The 15,534-nt window shown below is 37.6% G+C and overlaps 2 protein-coding genes across 2 annotated transcripts in view; one reads left to right on the forward strand and one right to left on the reverse strand.

Annotated features, from left to right (window-relative positions):
- Positions 1–15,534, reverse strand: part of LOC142348157 (serine palmitoyltransferase 1-like) — a 467,259-nt gene that overhangs the window by 120,530 nt on the left and 331,195 nt on the right. The window lies entirely within an intron of this gene.
- On the forward strand, positions 11,227–12,567 carry LOC142348579 (glutathione S-transferase-like). Its single transcript, XM_075399972.1, has one exon. The coding sequence runs from the start codon at positions 11,838–11,840 to the stop codon at positions 12,447–12,449; it is 612 nt and encodes a 203-aa protein (XP_075256087.1). The 5' UTR covers positions 11,227–11,837; the 3' UTR covers positions 12,450–12,567.

Below are 15,534 nucleotides of genomic sequence, written 5' to 3' on the forward strand. Positions count from 1 at the left end.
CCTTAATAACACATTTGCGCCTTAATTATCACTTCCAACATAATCCAATTCAAATTTTTAGCTCTTTTTGGTTTTATTGCAATTAATGATCTACATCTGTTTTATATAGACGACTCAATGGTAGTGAATGTACAGATATTGGTTTGGAAGCTTCACTGCGGCCAATTTTTTTAAATGAAAAAACTTTTCCTATATTGTTTTGTATGCTCAATTCCTTAAATTTTGGAGGCCATCCAATTGAAGATATTTTTGAGGCGTGATAGCAAAGCAGTCGAGCTTTTACACAAGGGGATACATCCAAACAACTGCTTTGAAAAAAACATTTAATTATTTCAAAAAATGAAACTGCAGTGAGCTACGAGTGATCTTCGTTTTTTGATAAGCAGGTGGTGGCCCGTTTTTGTGGTAAACGTATAGAAGGTGGTCTGGTTGTGTTGACGTTCAATTTTTTTTTGGAAAAGACGTTTTATCTGTTTAGTAAAACTCTCAGAATATTATATAGCTTTTTAACTTGGATTAGCTAATTAATTTTCTGAGGTTGGTTTATGTGTACCCTATTACTAAAAATGAATTATCTAATCTCAGTTAAAAGGTTATATGTTATTCTAAGAGGGTCACTAAACCGATAAAACGTGTTTTACAAAAAAAATTGAACGCCAACACTATCAGACAACCTTCTATACGTACACCAGACACAAACAGGGCCACTGCTTGACAAAAAACGAAGATCACTCGTAGGTCACTGCGCACTTTCGTTTTTTCCTTTGAAATAATGAAGTGAAAACTAAGGCCAAATGTGTTGATGTTTGTTTTGTTTTTTTGTGACGTTCCGCAAGTTACATGTATTTCAATGATCAGGAGCGTTATTTATGAATAGTTAGAAGCCACTTGACATCAACTTTTGGTTTGCAAGCAAGGTTTAGGTTATCTATCGGAAATGTTTCTTCTGGTACATGTCAACTTTCAAGGGTTCTCATAAAATTAGGTCATATATATTTTTTCTAATTAGGGTACACAATGTATTTGTTGTCAAATCTACGCATTTTTTGTATGTCGTAACGTAAATTAAACAACTAACAGTTAAATACCTGCTTTAGTTTTTTAAAGCCTATGAAAAGCAACCATACGAAACTTTGTGTACATGCATGGGTGACTGCCTCACTTTCCAAGGCTACAAAAAACTAAAGCAGGTGCTTTACTGTCAATTATTCATTTTACGTTACGACACAAAAAAAACTTATATTTGACAACAAATACATTGTCTGCTGTACTTAGAGCAAAAAATATACGACCTATGAGACATCTTAAATGTTGACCTGTAGCAGAAAAAACTTTTTGGATAGATCACTTAAAATTTGCTCTCAAAACACTACTTGATCTCAAATGTCCTCTAGCTACTCAAAAATAGCGTGCTTATTCAATAAATTGCATGTACCTGGCGTCAACACAAACAAAACAAACATCAACACGTTTGTTCCTTAGTTATCAATTCCAACAAACTCCAAATCGAATTTTTAGCTCTCTTTGTTTTATTGCCATTAATGTTATACATCTGTTTGATATAAAGGACTCAATGGTAGTGAATGTACAAATATGGGGTTGGAAGCTTCACTGAGGCCAATTTTTTTTTAATGAAACAACTTTTGCAATATTGTTTTGTTTGCTCAATTGCTTAAATTCTGCAGACCATCCATTTGAAGATAACTTTGAGGCGTGATAGCAGAGCAGTCGAGTTTTTACACAAGGTGGATACATCCAAACAATTGCTTTGAAAAAAAAATTTAATTAGTTCAAAAATGAAACTGCAGTGAGCTAAGAGTGATCTTCGTTTTTTGATAAGCAGTGGGTGGCCTTAGTTTTGTGTGGTGTATGTATAGAAGGTGATCTGATTGTGTTGACGTTCATTTTTTAACAGACGTTTTATCTGTTTAGTTATCCTCTTATAATATTTTATAGCCGGTATCACCGGTATTTATATATGTTTAAGTCGCTTCTTTTTAACATATGAACAACAAGGTTAAGTAATAATAACCCGGTATGGTATAAACATGTAGGTACTTATATCTGATTTTTTTTATCAACTTTTTTTTTCTAGAAAGATTTGCATTGGTAAAAAGACCTACTTAGCAGAAAAATTGGCCTGCATCTGATATTAATTGATATTAAGATAGTGGAGGAGTTCAGATTTGTAGTCGTGTTACAGATGATTTAAACTAATAAGAATCGCCAATGCTTGTAAAAATTTTTACCATAGAAATTGATCATTAGACCTCTGATTATTCGTGGATAGGTCTCAGTACTTGTATTTTTTTTATTTTTCAAATTATATATATATATATATATATATATATATACTTTCACATGAGCTTGTATGGCTGCCAGTTAATGACTTGGATTAATGTTTGTGCACTATCATTGTGTCGTTTTGAACACAAATATTTGAATTTTCAACTACAAGACACAACTAGATATGATATTTTGCTCTTTTTTCCGCATCGAAAAAAAATTGATCTTTAGAATATCGATGATGACATAAAGGTAGTCGAAGTGTGCTTTAATGGCGAAAAGTTAAGTTTTCCACCGATATTTTTACATAAAAACAATTGTATGAGTTTTTCTTTTTTTGTACACTTGCAACAGACAATTCCGCTAATGCAAACCTTCAAGGATTTGATTTACTCAATTCAATCTTCTGAGATTGGTTGTAGAGAATTGATTTAACTTGCCAAACAATTATCTTGACATTTCTCCTCGGCATTTTATGATAAAAAGTTTTGACTTTATTTCCCAACTTGAGCAGGCTCAAAATTGACACTGCAATCACAGATATTCCGATGTCGTAACTGCAGATACCTCATTTTAGTAAACGGCCAAGTGAAATCGCTCCAAAAAAAACCACTTTGATAAAAGCGTTCCGGCTGCCTCTCAAAGTAATTTATCTGAAACCAATTAAAAAAAGCCTATTACTCAATGGGTGTTTACATTCTAAGGAAATATCAGTTATGTTGGCATTAACTTTCTTTTCTGTGTCGAAAAAAAAGACGAATATCAATTATTTATAATTTTTGCAGTTTATCATTTATTTTCTATTCTGTACATTTTCTTAGTTCATCTTGACCTGTCAGCTGTTGTGCGAGGCTTTTATGAACTCATGTGATGAAAAAAAATTTTTTTCTAGTCTTTGTGGACACTTGTAAAGCTATAAATTCTGTTAATTTTAAAAATTTTTTAGCTTCAGGGAAATTGTCATTTAAATTTAAATTTCATTTAAAGAAACAAACAATTTCGGAACATTACGTTCATCGTCAGTTCTACTTAAAAATTGTTTCAGAACTGGATAAAAAGATTTCGAAAAAATATAAGTTTGTTATTGTTTTTATCCATCTGATTCTACAAAGTGAGTTTAAAAAACCAATAAATGAAGTTATTCACAGCAAAAACTACATTTAAAAAAATTAGTTACATTCAACAGACCCAATATGGCATAATCTTTAGTCCATATTTTATGAAATTTCACTGATGTTTTGTTTTTGAAAATGAGTTTTGCCTCAACCCTATCCTTATTCTTCAATTGTTTGTGTTGACAAAACTTTGAAACAACATACACCAGAAGAATTTGGGTCTTTCCCGTTATAGTCCCGCAGTTTAGTGGTCAGATAACACATAGCCCCCACAAATCATGGTATATATACCATAGCGGTGGGCTATAATTTCTTGGGGCGGCTATTATTGGAACGACCCCATAACGTTGATATTCAAGTGTCAAATTTTTTGAAATCGTTGTGGTTATTTCTCGCCCCCTTAACTCATCGCTCGTGATTAGGTGTTGTTTTGGCTCTTTGATATTGTTTGCTTTCAAAAAATTTAGTTATATAAACTCAAGACATGCATCGAGTATGTCTCATTTAATATTTTGTGCTGTACCGTAACATTTAGCGATATTTTGTGCCACCGCAGAGTCTTTCTTTAGGAGTTTCTCCAGCAATGTCCTATGTCTGTTGATGTGACACTTCGCTCAACCTTTTTCTTGATCAAAGTGAATGCAATTATTGTAAAACTCTTCTAACGAACTCAAGCGTTTGCTGTAGTGCTTGTGGCTGGCTTCGCGTATAGTGCAATGGTTTCAAGTGCTCCGTTGACCACCCTCCTGGTTGTCAGTGTCCGCGATGTAATTCAAAAGCAGCACACGGTGATTGCAACGTTCAACAGACCTACATATCAAAAACCGAGATCATACAACCCCTTTACCGCCACGAGAAGCCCAGGTTGTTACTGGTTATGCCAATGATTGACCCATAGTCCCAACGGCCCCCTTACGTAGCGAAGACGCCATGAGTGCGAGATTGAATACGCATCTCATTCTTTGCACTTGCATTATGAAACACTTGAAAATGAAGCTGTTGCCCTATTAGACGGATGATGCCTTCATCTGCTTCAAACGTTACTTTCCAATTGAAAACATCAAAAAATTGCCCGTTTTGTGTTTCGTTGTTCAAGTCTCATATTCATTCCCGTCCGATTTATACGTCGCAGTAAGAACCTTGCAGTCCCAAGAGGGCACAACTTAAGTGGACCCCATTGGTATGGCTATGTATTTTGTCCCAAAATTACATGTGCTGCGAAAATGGTATGCATACGATGGCAGCGGAGTAGGTCATTTGGGGGACTTCTTCTTGCTCTTCAAGTTTTTCACTGAATATTGTAGCCTTTTTGGCTAAACTGTGAACGCACCGATGTGTCAATTAATAGTAAACGAGGCTTCAAGTTCTCGGTTAATTTGAGGGGACGGCAGTTAAAAATGTTGACATCTGCCTTGTTTTAGGATCTTCAATAAGCGATGGGAAAGCCAATGAGAACTTTAAGTAATCACACCTGGAAAATATTCGAATTTTTTTTAAAAGGGCAAGTAACATTAAACATCCCATCAAAACGCTGACGAATGCCATAAAAGAGGCGTGCAACAGAAATTAAATTTAGTGTCTACTACAACGCCAAACTCACAAAAAATATTCACAGACGCGGAAGCAAACATCCTAACGTAGGTCCTACCGTCGTTCCTTGGCTCTCGGGTGTCTCAATCCGCACGACGATTGTTTGCTACCAACATGGGAGGGCGCACTAAACATCAAGATGAGAATCAAGCAAACGGTCATCTTACCCAAGAACTCATAACGCAAACGCAACGAGCCTCACGTCTGAATAAGAATCGATTGTGTAAGAAGGAACTTATGGAAAGCCTTCAGACCGAGCAACGCAACGTAAAAGAAATGGTTTCGGAAAAAGAAGCCTCGAACTGGATCACAGCTCTACTGCTTAATCGTTTCGGTTTCAGACTAAAGGAGTCCGAATTTAGTGACGGGCTTTGAATTAATTATATCTTCGAGGCCAAAAATACGCCCATTAGTTGTTCTTGTGGTGAAAAACTCACCCTAACACAAGCTTTCCACTGTGCGAAGGGTGAGTATACACACATTTATAGACAAAACGAGATTCAAGACACCTTTACTGAGATCATGCATGATTCTTGCTATGATGTCGAGGTTGAGCCGACTCTTCAATTGCTTCAAGGCGAGTCCTTTATAGACAAAACTACTAGCAATGATGAAAACACGCGACTAGACATTAACGCGAATGGCCGATGCGTGATCCAGATTTCTCTCACTCGCAGTTAGGCAGCTAAAATCAGTTCGCTCCTTACAGTTAATTGCAATTCGCACCGAGTTTTTACTTGAGGTTTTAGTGATATATAATATCTAAAAAGTGTTAAAAGGCGACATAAAATTGCTAAATTACTCGAACGTTTTCGCAATAACTTGCAGCGTCAGGAGTTTAAACCTTGTTAGGTAAATTTTTAATAACGTCTAATGACGTCAATTGAAGCCCCCCTTGTTTTATTTAGTTCATTTAGATTTCCCCCAGAATGAAGTAGGCTGTATTAGATTAAAACTCGGACCATGCCTACTATTTGACTTCAGAAAAATGTGAAAAGTGGAATTCATGATGTTGTTGTTGTTGTTGTTGTTGTTGCGACTTTTCGGCATCAAGCCGAGGGGATTGCTCTCATGGAAGTTTTGGTCTTGATTCCACTTTTTTCTGCAATTGGAGCAATCAGAGAAAATAGTCCATGCACACACTACTCTTTCGTTGAAGTTCAACATCAGACGGTCCCACATGAATGACAGAATACGTCTTTTGAGTCCCAAAGGCTGGGAAAAGTCTATCTCTTCAGGCAGATTGTTGGCAACTTTGGCAGTTCGAAAGTAAAAGTCCTCTCTGATATTCTCAGTTCTCAGTTTTGGAATTTTGAATAATCTGCTTTTAACTCTACCATATTGGTGTTCATAGGGTTCTATCAATGGAAGTGCATTTTCTTATCATGGTACAGTTTAGACAATAGAAGTAAATCATTGAGTTGCAAAACATAGGAAGTTGAAGTAATCTTAGGGATACAATGTTTTCAAAGTACGACGTCTTCCTATAGCCCGTTATCCACTTCAACGCACGTTTTTGAAAGCATTCCATTAGTCTCATACTTCCACGCGATGGGTGCCAAGTGCTTGAAGCAAAAGTAATTAAGGGTAGTAATAGGGATTTGTAATCACAAATTTTCACTCTCGTATCCAAATTCTTCGATAAATTTCTCTTCAGAAACCAAAAGTTCGATTAGCTTTCGCAAGCCTAGACTCGAGGTGCTTTGTCGCTTTCAGGGTACCTGTAAGCTGCACTCCCAAATCAGTCACCTTTGTGGATTCCTCTAATGTAGTGTTATTCATTGTAAGACTGAGGGACTGTCCCTTAAATGCTATATAACAACATTTTTCAGCAGCAAGTGACATTCTGTTCCTGGATACCCACTGTGAGATTCTGTCAACTTTTTTGAATTTCTTGGTTACTTTTGTCAATAAACAAGAACTTTGCGTCATCCGCATACAGATATGGGGTGCTGGATAACAAGGAAGTTGGCAAATCATTTATGAAGATGCAGAGGAGTAAGGGGCCCAAAATGGAACACTGCAGAACACCACCTGATACTTGTAGAAGGTCCGACCTGACACCATCACATCTTACGAACTGTTTACGGTTACATAAATAGTCCTTGAGAAGACTAACTACACACCCGCCCACTCCAATTCTCCTTACTTTGATCAACAATTCAGCATGCGGGACCTTATCAAATGCTTTTGAGAAGTCGGTGTATAGATAATACACCGAATTTGGGTTTCCTTCCAACGCAACTTGAACGTCGTTCAAGAAACAGAGCATGTTCGACACAACGGATCGATTTTTCGCAAATCCATGTTGACTGGTTGTTAAATGATCCAAGAACTGCTTTCCGATTGGATCATAAACACATCGTTTGGGTACTTTCGAAACTATAGACAGCAATGTCACTGGTCTGTAATTTTTGACACTTGCTCTGCAGCGTTTTTTATGGATGGGCGACACAGCACCAATTTTCCAACAGTTCGGGATTTTTCCTGATCTTTTGATGTTCCTAAAGACTGCGCTCAAGAATAGACAGAGCGGTTCAGCCAGCCAGTTGCTTCAAGAAACAGGCGGGAATGTTATCTGGACCTCGAGTTTTTGAGACATCAAGATTTGTTAAGATTGCTCTTATTCTTTTTGAGCTTACATCAAAATTCATTAGGGTTGGGTCCGGAAGGTCATCGGCTACCGTGTCTTTGGTGTTCTCAGAAAATACAGACTGAAAATACCTACTTAGCAGGTCTAATTTCTGTTGAGTGGAATCGGCAGTCTCTTCCTCTAGAGAAAAAATTTTGGATAGAGTTACTGTTTTTCTAAGGCTCTCTTTAAGTGCTTGAAGATCACTGTCGTATCACGAGTGGTCCCAGGCTTCTGTTGATACTGACACCTATCTTCTTCTGCAAGTTCCAGTAACATATTTTCTAGTCTCAAAACTTTTTCCGATAGCACTAAGCTGTTTGGTTTCTTGCGTTGGGCTCGCCGAGCAGTGCTCAGCATCTTCATAGTATGAAAGGTCTCCCTAGAAAACCAAGGAGGCACAATTTGTCTATGTTGAGTACGTTTGGGACAATGTTTCTCTATTAAGGATTTAATGTAATCATAAAACTCTTCAACCATGCGATCGATGTTAGTGAAACATGTAGCCTCGAAAGGGAACAAGGTCCTTTCTCTCGCCGCATCGCACCGTAATCGGCGTTGCAAAAGCTGAAATAATTGGAGACAGGGGTTTTACGTTCTTCTCTGTGTTTTTTAATCGATATTAATATCGGTTCGTGATCTGAACTGTAAAACAGTTGTCTGGAGACAAGATAAAACTTGGCAGTCGTGTTTTCCACTTTCAGTTCAAACACAAGATCTAGTGTGTTCTTTCCACAAGTACTAAAGTCCACTATTTGATGAAAGTTATGTCTTTCGAACATTTCAATCACCAATTGCTCGTACTCATCTGCACTGTGATTTAGGCTCCAGTTGACCTTTGGTAGGTTGAAGTCTCCGCAAACAAAACATGTGTATTGCTTGAATTCTTCAGAAACTCTGAGTACCTGTTCAAAGTCAGCTAAAGAGTATCTGTAGGCGCTACCTAGTGGAGGATTGTAGATGACACATACAAGATATTTCTTCTTTTGTATGTCAACGATAGTGAGAATACATCGTCACTGATTCGTTTTGCACTGATGATGCTCTGGATAGCTACCAAAACACCTCCGTGTTTGTTGACAGCTCTTTCACATCTGAGTAAGATATACCCAGGAAGCATCAGTTCTGAGTCTTCTATGTCTTCATTCCACCAAGTTTCTGTAACGATGACAATGGGGTATCTGCAGGTCATCACAGCATTTGCAAACTTAGTTTGTCTATCAAAATTCAAAAAACTACGAGCATTTACTCACATCAGATTCAATTTTTATAGTCAATCGGATGGGTCTTCCAAATCTACTTTCGTACCGTTTTGAAGCAGTTCAAAGTTTCTATTTTTGAGTTAGGTCGCAGGTGTTCCGTTCTCTATCATCTCACATTTCTTCTTAAGACACATATTCTCTTTTTCGGATTCTGCTTTAGTTAGTGATGGAAGTACATAAAAAACCGCGGTCAGAAAGTAGTTTCCATTTTTCACTAGCTTTATCTAAAATCCTCCGTATGTCCCAACAGTTAGGAACAGTTACTAGAGCGCTTCTTGGCTTCAAAAGTTCTTTATCAAACCTTCCAAGTCTTCTCACGTTTTCAACCGTCGTTTTGACTTTAATTGCATCAAAAATATCTTTTATGTTCTCATTTAGTGAAATCAATTTCTCATATTTTGCAGGTCTTCTGGACTTCCTTGAATTCTGAAGGTTTTCAAGATATTGTGATGTACTTCCTTCTATTCGTTTGATGTTTTCTGCACATTCACAATTTTCTTAACTATCTTCTCTTCAAGGGTTTTCTCCATGGATTTCTCATTCTTTGCATCGCTGCCTGCAAGAGCAGCTTCGATTTTGTGATCGATCTGTTTGATTAGGGAATTGTCCAACTTTTTCAGGCTTTTGTTGAGCTTGTCGTCAATTTTTCCTTCAACGTTCCCTTTTGTGCAGTTCTGGATGATTTGCTCTTTCTTCCCTTTTTTCTTGCATTCGTTACACAGGAGTAAAACATTACTCATCAGACTTGAGAGCACCTTTATGGCGTCCTCTTCCAATCCAGCACATTCCATGTGCATCTTCAATCCACAAGAGATACAGTTGTATACAGCTTCTATTTTGATTTGACTTTTACAATTTTGCTTTTCCCTTCGGAGTTGCGAGACATTTTGCCCCACAATACTTCAGCCTATAAACTCAGCCCGTGATACTAAGGCCCAGGTAATCAAACCGGTCCGAATTAGCACAAGATGAGTTTTCAAGCTATATCAAATGATAAACTGAGAACCAAGAGTTACTTGCTCCTTAAGATTTTTTGGCCGCGAAGTGATTTTTCCCGACGAGCCTTTGATAGTCTTTTCTTTTTCTGGGCAAAGCGATTCAATTCACCGTTGACTCTCTCCACAGCTGCTAACGTTCGAAGTTCGTACAGAGGTTTCTGATGCAACTAAAGATACTCTGTCAGGATTTCAGGTTGGTTAAATTTTTGCTTTGGCAGAATTTCACGAACAATGTTTGCTACTTGGAAACCTTGGGTTCTCAAGGTTTTGATATGATCCCAACTATCTGGAGCACCTTCGCGGGTGCAATGGACGACCCCTTGTATCTGATTGCCAAACGACAATAAGATCTTCCTCAATCTTTCTCGCGACACCTGAGTGAAGTTGTACTTCTATGTTGAGTCAGCGAATTATTGAGCGTATCGTGCCAGATAATAATGTCCGTACGACGTCCGAGATCTCTGGACTATGAACTGCACAGTTTTCCGTTTGTTGTTCTTTTTCTGATTGAAGCACAAACCGGGTATGGCCAGGATGTGACGATTTATTCTTTTTCGGATAAACCAGGGTAAAAATCGAATCGCATGCGACAATGAACTTGCACCAAGGATAAACATTTAGGGGATAACCACGGCTATCCCAGAACAGTCTATCTTAAAAACTATTTAATATGTACAGAGCAATTTTTGAGTTTTCGATCTGTCTGCCCTTGACCCCTGTCAGCCCACCCACCTAAATCTGTTGTATAGGCGTTAGTTTACATTGTAGGCAGTTATGTGGTTTTGATATCACCATTTATTACTAGTAATAGGAATCATTGTAGAGGAAGGGAGGCTGTTGTCCTAAATGTTTATATTCTTTTTATCATATCTATCTAGATTATAATTCTGATGCTTTAATTTCTCCATCTTTCACATCTGATGCTTTAATTTTTGACTACTGTCAGGATTTCTAATATACATAGTTGACTTACTGCCCCTGAGTTGACCAACTACCCTTAGGGGAGGGGCTTTCTTTTAATTGACATCATTTATTACTAATGCCCTGCCCGCCACAACCCATGTTTTTGCCCTCTGCAATTTCGTGGCCCCTCGCCCAAGGAAAATAGGCTCCCTTAGCGCAATCGTTAACGGGAACAAATTCGTCTGACGTTGGTCGGTTATATTCCTTTCTGTTGACCTCATCAAAGCAATGGTTCCTCGGGCATTCACAATTTGACTGCCCACTTTTTACCCTATCGCAACGCTTACGAGATCTGATAGCACTCACTACATGGGACAAAGTTGGCGCAATTCTGAGTTTCAAGGTCCCTTGCCTTGATAACGCGTTTCTTTTTGATACCTGGTTTTGAGAGCTTTCGTAGATGTTGGCTTGTGATTATCTTCAACAGTAATACGTGTAGAGCAGAATGAAGCTTATATTTGAGCTGAGCAATTAAAATCAACCATGCGGTGAGTTGACATTTAATAGACATCAGAGAATCTAATTTTTCGCTGTGATTTGTTCTCAACCTGCTTTTCTTTGACCAAAATCAAGCTGGAACTGAATTTCTTGAGTGCCATTGTACATGGCAAAAACAATGAAAAAGCTCTTTTCAATTGATTCGAGGTACTCTTATTGTTGGCCTTTTAACGTCAGGTGAAAAACGTCACTCTGTGAACGTGTGCTTACTTAATTTATTCGCCAAATTATTGTCAGAGTGGGCCTACTGTCAACATAATTGAGTTGGTTATTTGCTAAGCACAAACTTAGAATTTCAATTTTAAGAGGACAAGGTCTTGCGAAAATTCATTAAGCTGTTTGCTAGACAAATTTGGGTTCTTCTTTATATCGGCCCACATTTTAACCAGAAATCAGCGTTGAAATACAACAGTTCATTTTAGTTATCCGCTGAACTAAATTCTAAATTAAACGGCTTTATTTAAGAAATTGGTATTGTTTTTTGTTTCTGAAAATGCCTGACAAATTGACTTATTTCGATATGAAGGGTGCTGGTGAATTAACCCGCCTGCTATTCGCTTACAAAGAGTACACATTTGAAGACGACAGGGTTCAAGGTGCTGATTGGCCTTCCAAAAAACCAACAACTCCTCTTGGAGCGATGCCTGTTCTTACCCTGGAGAATGGTAATGAGTACTGCCAGGGCACTTCCGTCGCGAGGTACTACGCGAACAAGTTTGGTCTAGCTGGAACAACGGAGGAGGAAAAGCTGCATGCAGACATGGTTGTGGACACAGTTCGTGGTGATATGTGGCCTCTGTTTGTTGGAATTTTCTTCCAACCTGATGAGGCGAAGAAGCCCGCATTGAAAGCTGATGCACAGGAAAAAGTTTCTCACTGGCTATCTAAGTTGAATGCAAATTACATCAAAGGAGAAGGCACTGTTCTTGCTAGTGGTCTGTCATGGGCGGATCTTGCCTTGTTCAATGCGGTTACAGATTTGCTTCCGATAGCGGACATGACATTGGATGCTTCCTTCACTAATATTAAAGCAGTAGTTGATAAGGTTGCTGCGGAACCCAAAATTGCCGCATGGGTTACGAAACGACCTCAAACTGGATTGTGAAACGTAATACTGTCTAATCTTAAATGTATTCATCTCATTGAGTAATATCAATTGATTCATACTGATTCCTTGTTTATCATAATCACCAATAAAGTTTTATTTAATTTTTTAAAAAAAATTTTACGCAAAATCCGCTCTCTTCGAAATCACAAATAGAATGAAGCTCCAGTTAAAGCTCCTGCAAGAGATGGCGGTATCATTATATCTGACGTGGGGTTTGAGTTTGTACAGAGGTATCAATTGACTTACGTTGATTTTTGATGTCAAGTTGAGTGGTGATTTTGGGTCACGCCGAAATAGAAAGTTAAGCAAAAATTTGAGAGGTTTTGAATGTTTTAACTCTAATTCTGAAGTATCGTGTTTGAACACAAATTTGCTTTCTGTACGGCACTTTTTTGTTCACGTGCGGCAACTTGAGATATGTTTTCACAGTTTTTATGAGTTTTAGTCCGTTGCTTTTTACAAAGTGATTTTCTAAATTGATTACGATTCAATTCCCGGTCTATATTTTTTTAGTCATTTAAACTTCTTTGTTTGTTTTGTAGTTACCTTCTCAATGAAGTTATAGAGGTTAGTTGTTGTCGTTATTTTTCTCTTTTGCTTTGTTCAAAATACGCGGAAAAAATCATTTTGGTCCCAAATGACTTATCGGACTGAAAAGGTTTTCCGGACTCACTAAATGATTTCATCAATTTAATTTGAGTTGAATTAAGGATGTATCAATCTAATTGAGAGTTATTTGAGGGCAGCTTCTGAAAAAACAGACTTGAGGCTAAATCGGGTTGATACATTACAGTGTGTTGTTTTTAATAGCCGTCCTCATCTTAGCCGGCCATTATAGCGCTCCTTGCCTTGTGGAACAAAAATTTGTTTCGCTTTACCTTAGTTCACAGTTTGTTCATCATTTTGCGTGAAATATTTTTGACTTCTCTAGGCTTATTTCATCCTTCTCAAAGTGCCTTTAAACAGCCGTTGCTCAGCAAAGCAAACTAAAAAAGAATCAGTATCGAAAAACGAAAATGGAAACGGGGTAAACCCATAAAGCCCAATTTTAGATGCCCGCTACTGGAACTTTGTTCTCATAAGTGTTAGGCAAAATCTCTAATGCTTTTTGGCATTGAGACCCTGCATCCTCTCAGAAAGGAACATGAGTATGCATAACTACAAAAACCAATCAGAATAGTTGGCACTTTAAAAATGTTTTGGTACAACCAATTTTTGTTACCGTTTTTTGGTTCCTTCAATCCCAATCGCTGTTATAATAATCAATGGCAGATATTTTCCGGCAATCTGCCGGGTATGCTCTGATTTTAGAAAGTGTTATTTTATTCTTTGGTATCTTGAGACTACTTGTTTACAAAGCTACCAAATTTTTCAGGCAATATGGCAGCTATGTTTCAAATATAAAAATTCTTGCTTAAAACTGCGGAAACTACGTTTTTGTACGCGTTTTTGAGCATGAAAATGGCAAAATTTTGAGCATAAAAATGGCAAAAGTTAATAGATCACTTGAAAAATTACTAGAAATAAGGTGATACCGAGTAGCAAGATTAAGGACCTGCCTCTGGAGATGTTAAATATCAGGCTACAATGGCAGTTTGAGACCATGGATAAAAAATCATTTTCTAGGAAACCGCATGTAACTGACACATGGCTCTTACCAACGCAAGCCATACAGCCTTTACTGACTTGCGGATTTTTTCTGGAAACAGAATACTTCTTTTCCAAATCCAAGATGATATAAAACATCCCATTCTGTAAAAAAATATCTGGTTCAAAATCTATTTAATTGCTCTCAAGCAGAGATTGTAGCAATCATTTGCGTCCGGTTAGTCTTTTTTTGCAGTTTTATGGTTGATCGAATTGTCAAAAAAGAGAACACTGAATTTCCATCTGGTTTTAATTGTATAGAGTAAATGGGAGGCAGTATAAAGGTTATTGACAAAGCAGAAATTTTTTAATAGTCGGAAAGCGATAGCTGAGGCTATTAGTGGCCTTCTCTTGGTTTTTTACAATTCAAAAAATTTGATTTTTGTTGGGTCGCTGTCTTTTAAGATCTGTTCACACATTTTCATGACTTTTGAAGTCAAATTGAAGTGATGATTTTGGTCACGCCAAAACAGGAAGTGGAGCGACAAGGCGAGATTTGCAGCGTGAACTTTTTTATTCTGATTTTTAAGTAGAGTGAGAAACGATGGTGTTTGAACAAAAATTCTCTCTAGCTAGTGGTTTTTTGTTCACATGCGGCATTTTCGCTTCGATTTATAATGTTTTTTTAAATGGTTTTCGCAATCCAGTCATAGACCATACTAGGTGTAGTTTTTTGTTTAGTCGATGAACATTCTTTGAATTGTTGGTCAGGACTTGTCTTGCTGTGTTTTTTATTTCGTCAACAGTATTTGCTCGGAAATTGACTTTCATTGTTTATTGAAGAGATAAGGTCAAATGAGTGTGTGTCACTCTAACTGAAGGGTATTTAAGGGCAGCTAATGGAATCAGCAATGCGTTAAACTTGTTCTTAAAATTCAACAGCTCAGAATTTCAAAATGTTTCTTTTTTGGTCTGTTTCTTTTACCATCTTTTTGAGACTGCAAGCCTACGAAGCTATTGTGGCTATTTTCTATCAACATGCCAGCTATGTTTCTGTTTTAAATTTTGTCCATGATGAAATGGTTATTGATGCTCTTCTGTGTTTTGTTGAAATAAATGAAAGAAGTACTGCATGAAAGGGATAATGTAGTAAAGCCCGAGGGCTCTAAGTCTCTGTGCAGCTCTCTTGGAGCTTTTACTGTATGATTCACCAAAGCTACTGAGGAATTCGAAATTCATGGTATGCAGAGTGTTTTTTGGGGTCTGAAGGAGAAATCCCCCTAATACTTAGCACCACAGCCCAGCCCACAATCTCCCTGAGCTTATGCTGCTGGCTGCTACCATTGGCAACCTTTCAGTACTTCTTAAAAAGCAATCCGATTTTCAAAAGGAAATCGTTCATTTTCTTGAGCTGGCTGGGGTCGTGCACCTTATGCTGAGTAGTCTTTCCATAGTACAGATATGTTTTCCGAATTGTGAAGGAATCACGTATTGA

The sequence above is a fragment of the Convolutriloba macropyga genome, chromosome 10, assembly GCF_964194025.1.
Source record: "Convolutriloba macropyga chromosome 10, txConMacr16.3, whole genome shotgun sequence".
Lineage (NCBI taxonomy): Eukaryota > Metazoa > Xenacoelomorpha > Acoela > Convolutidae > Convolutriloba > Convolutriloba macropyga.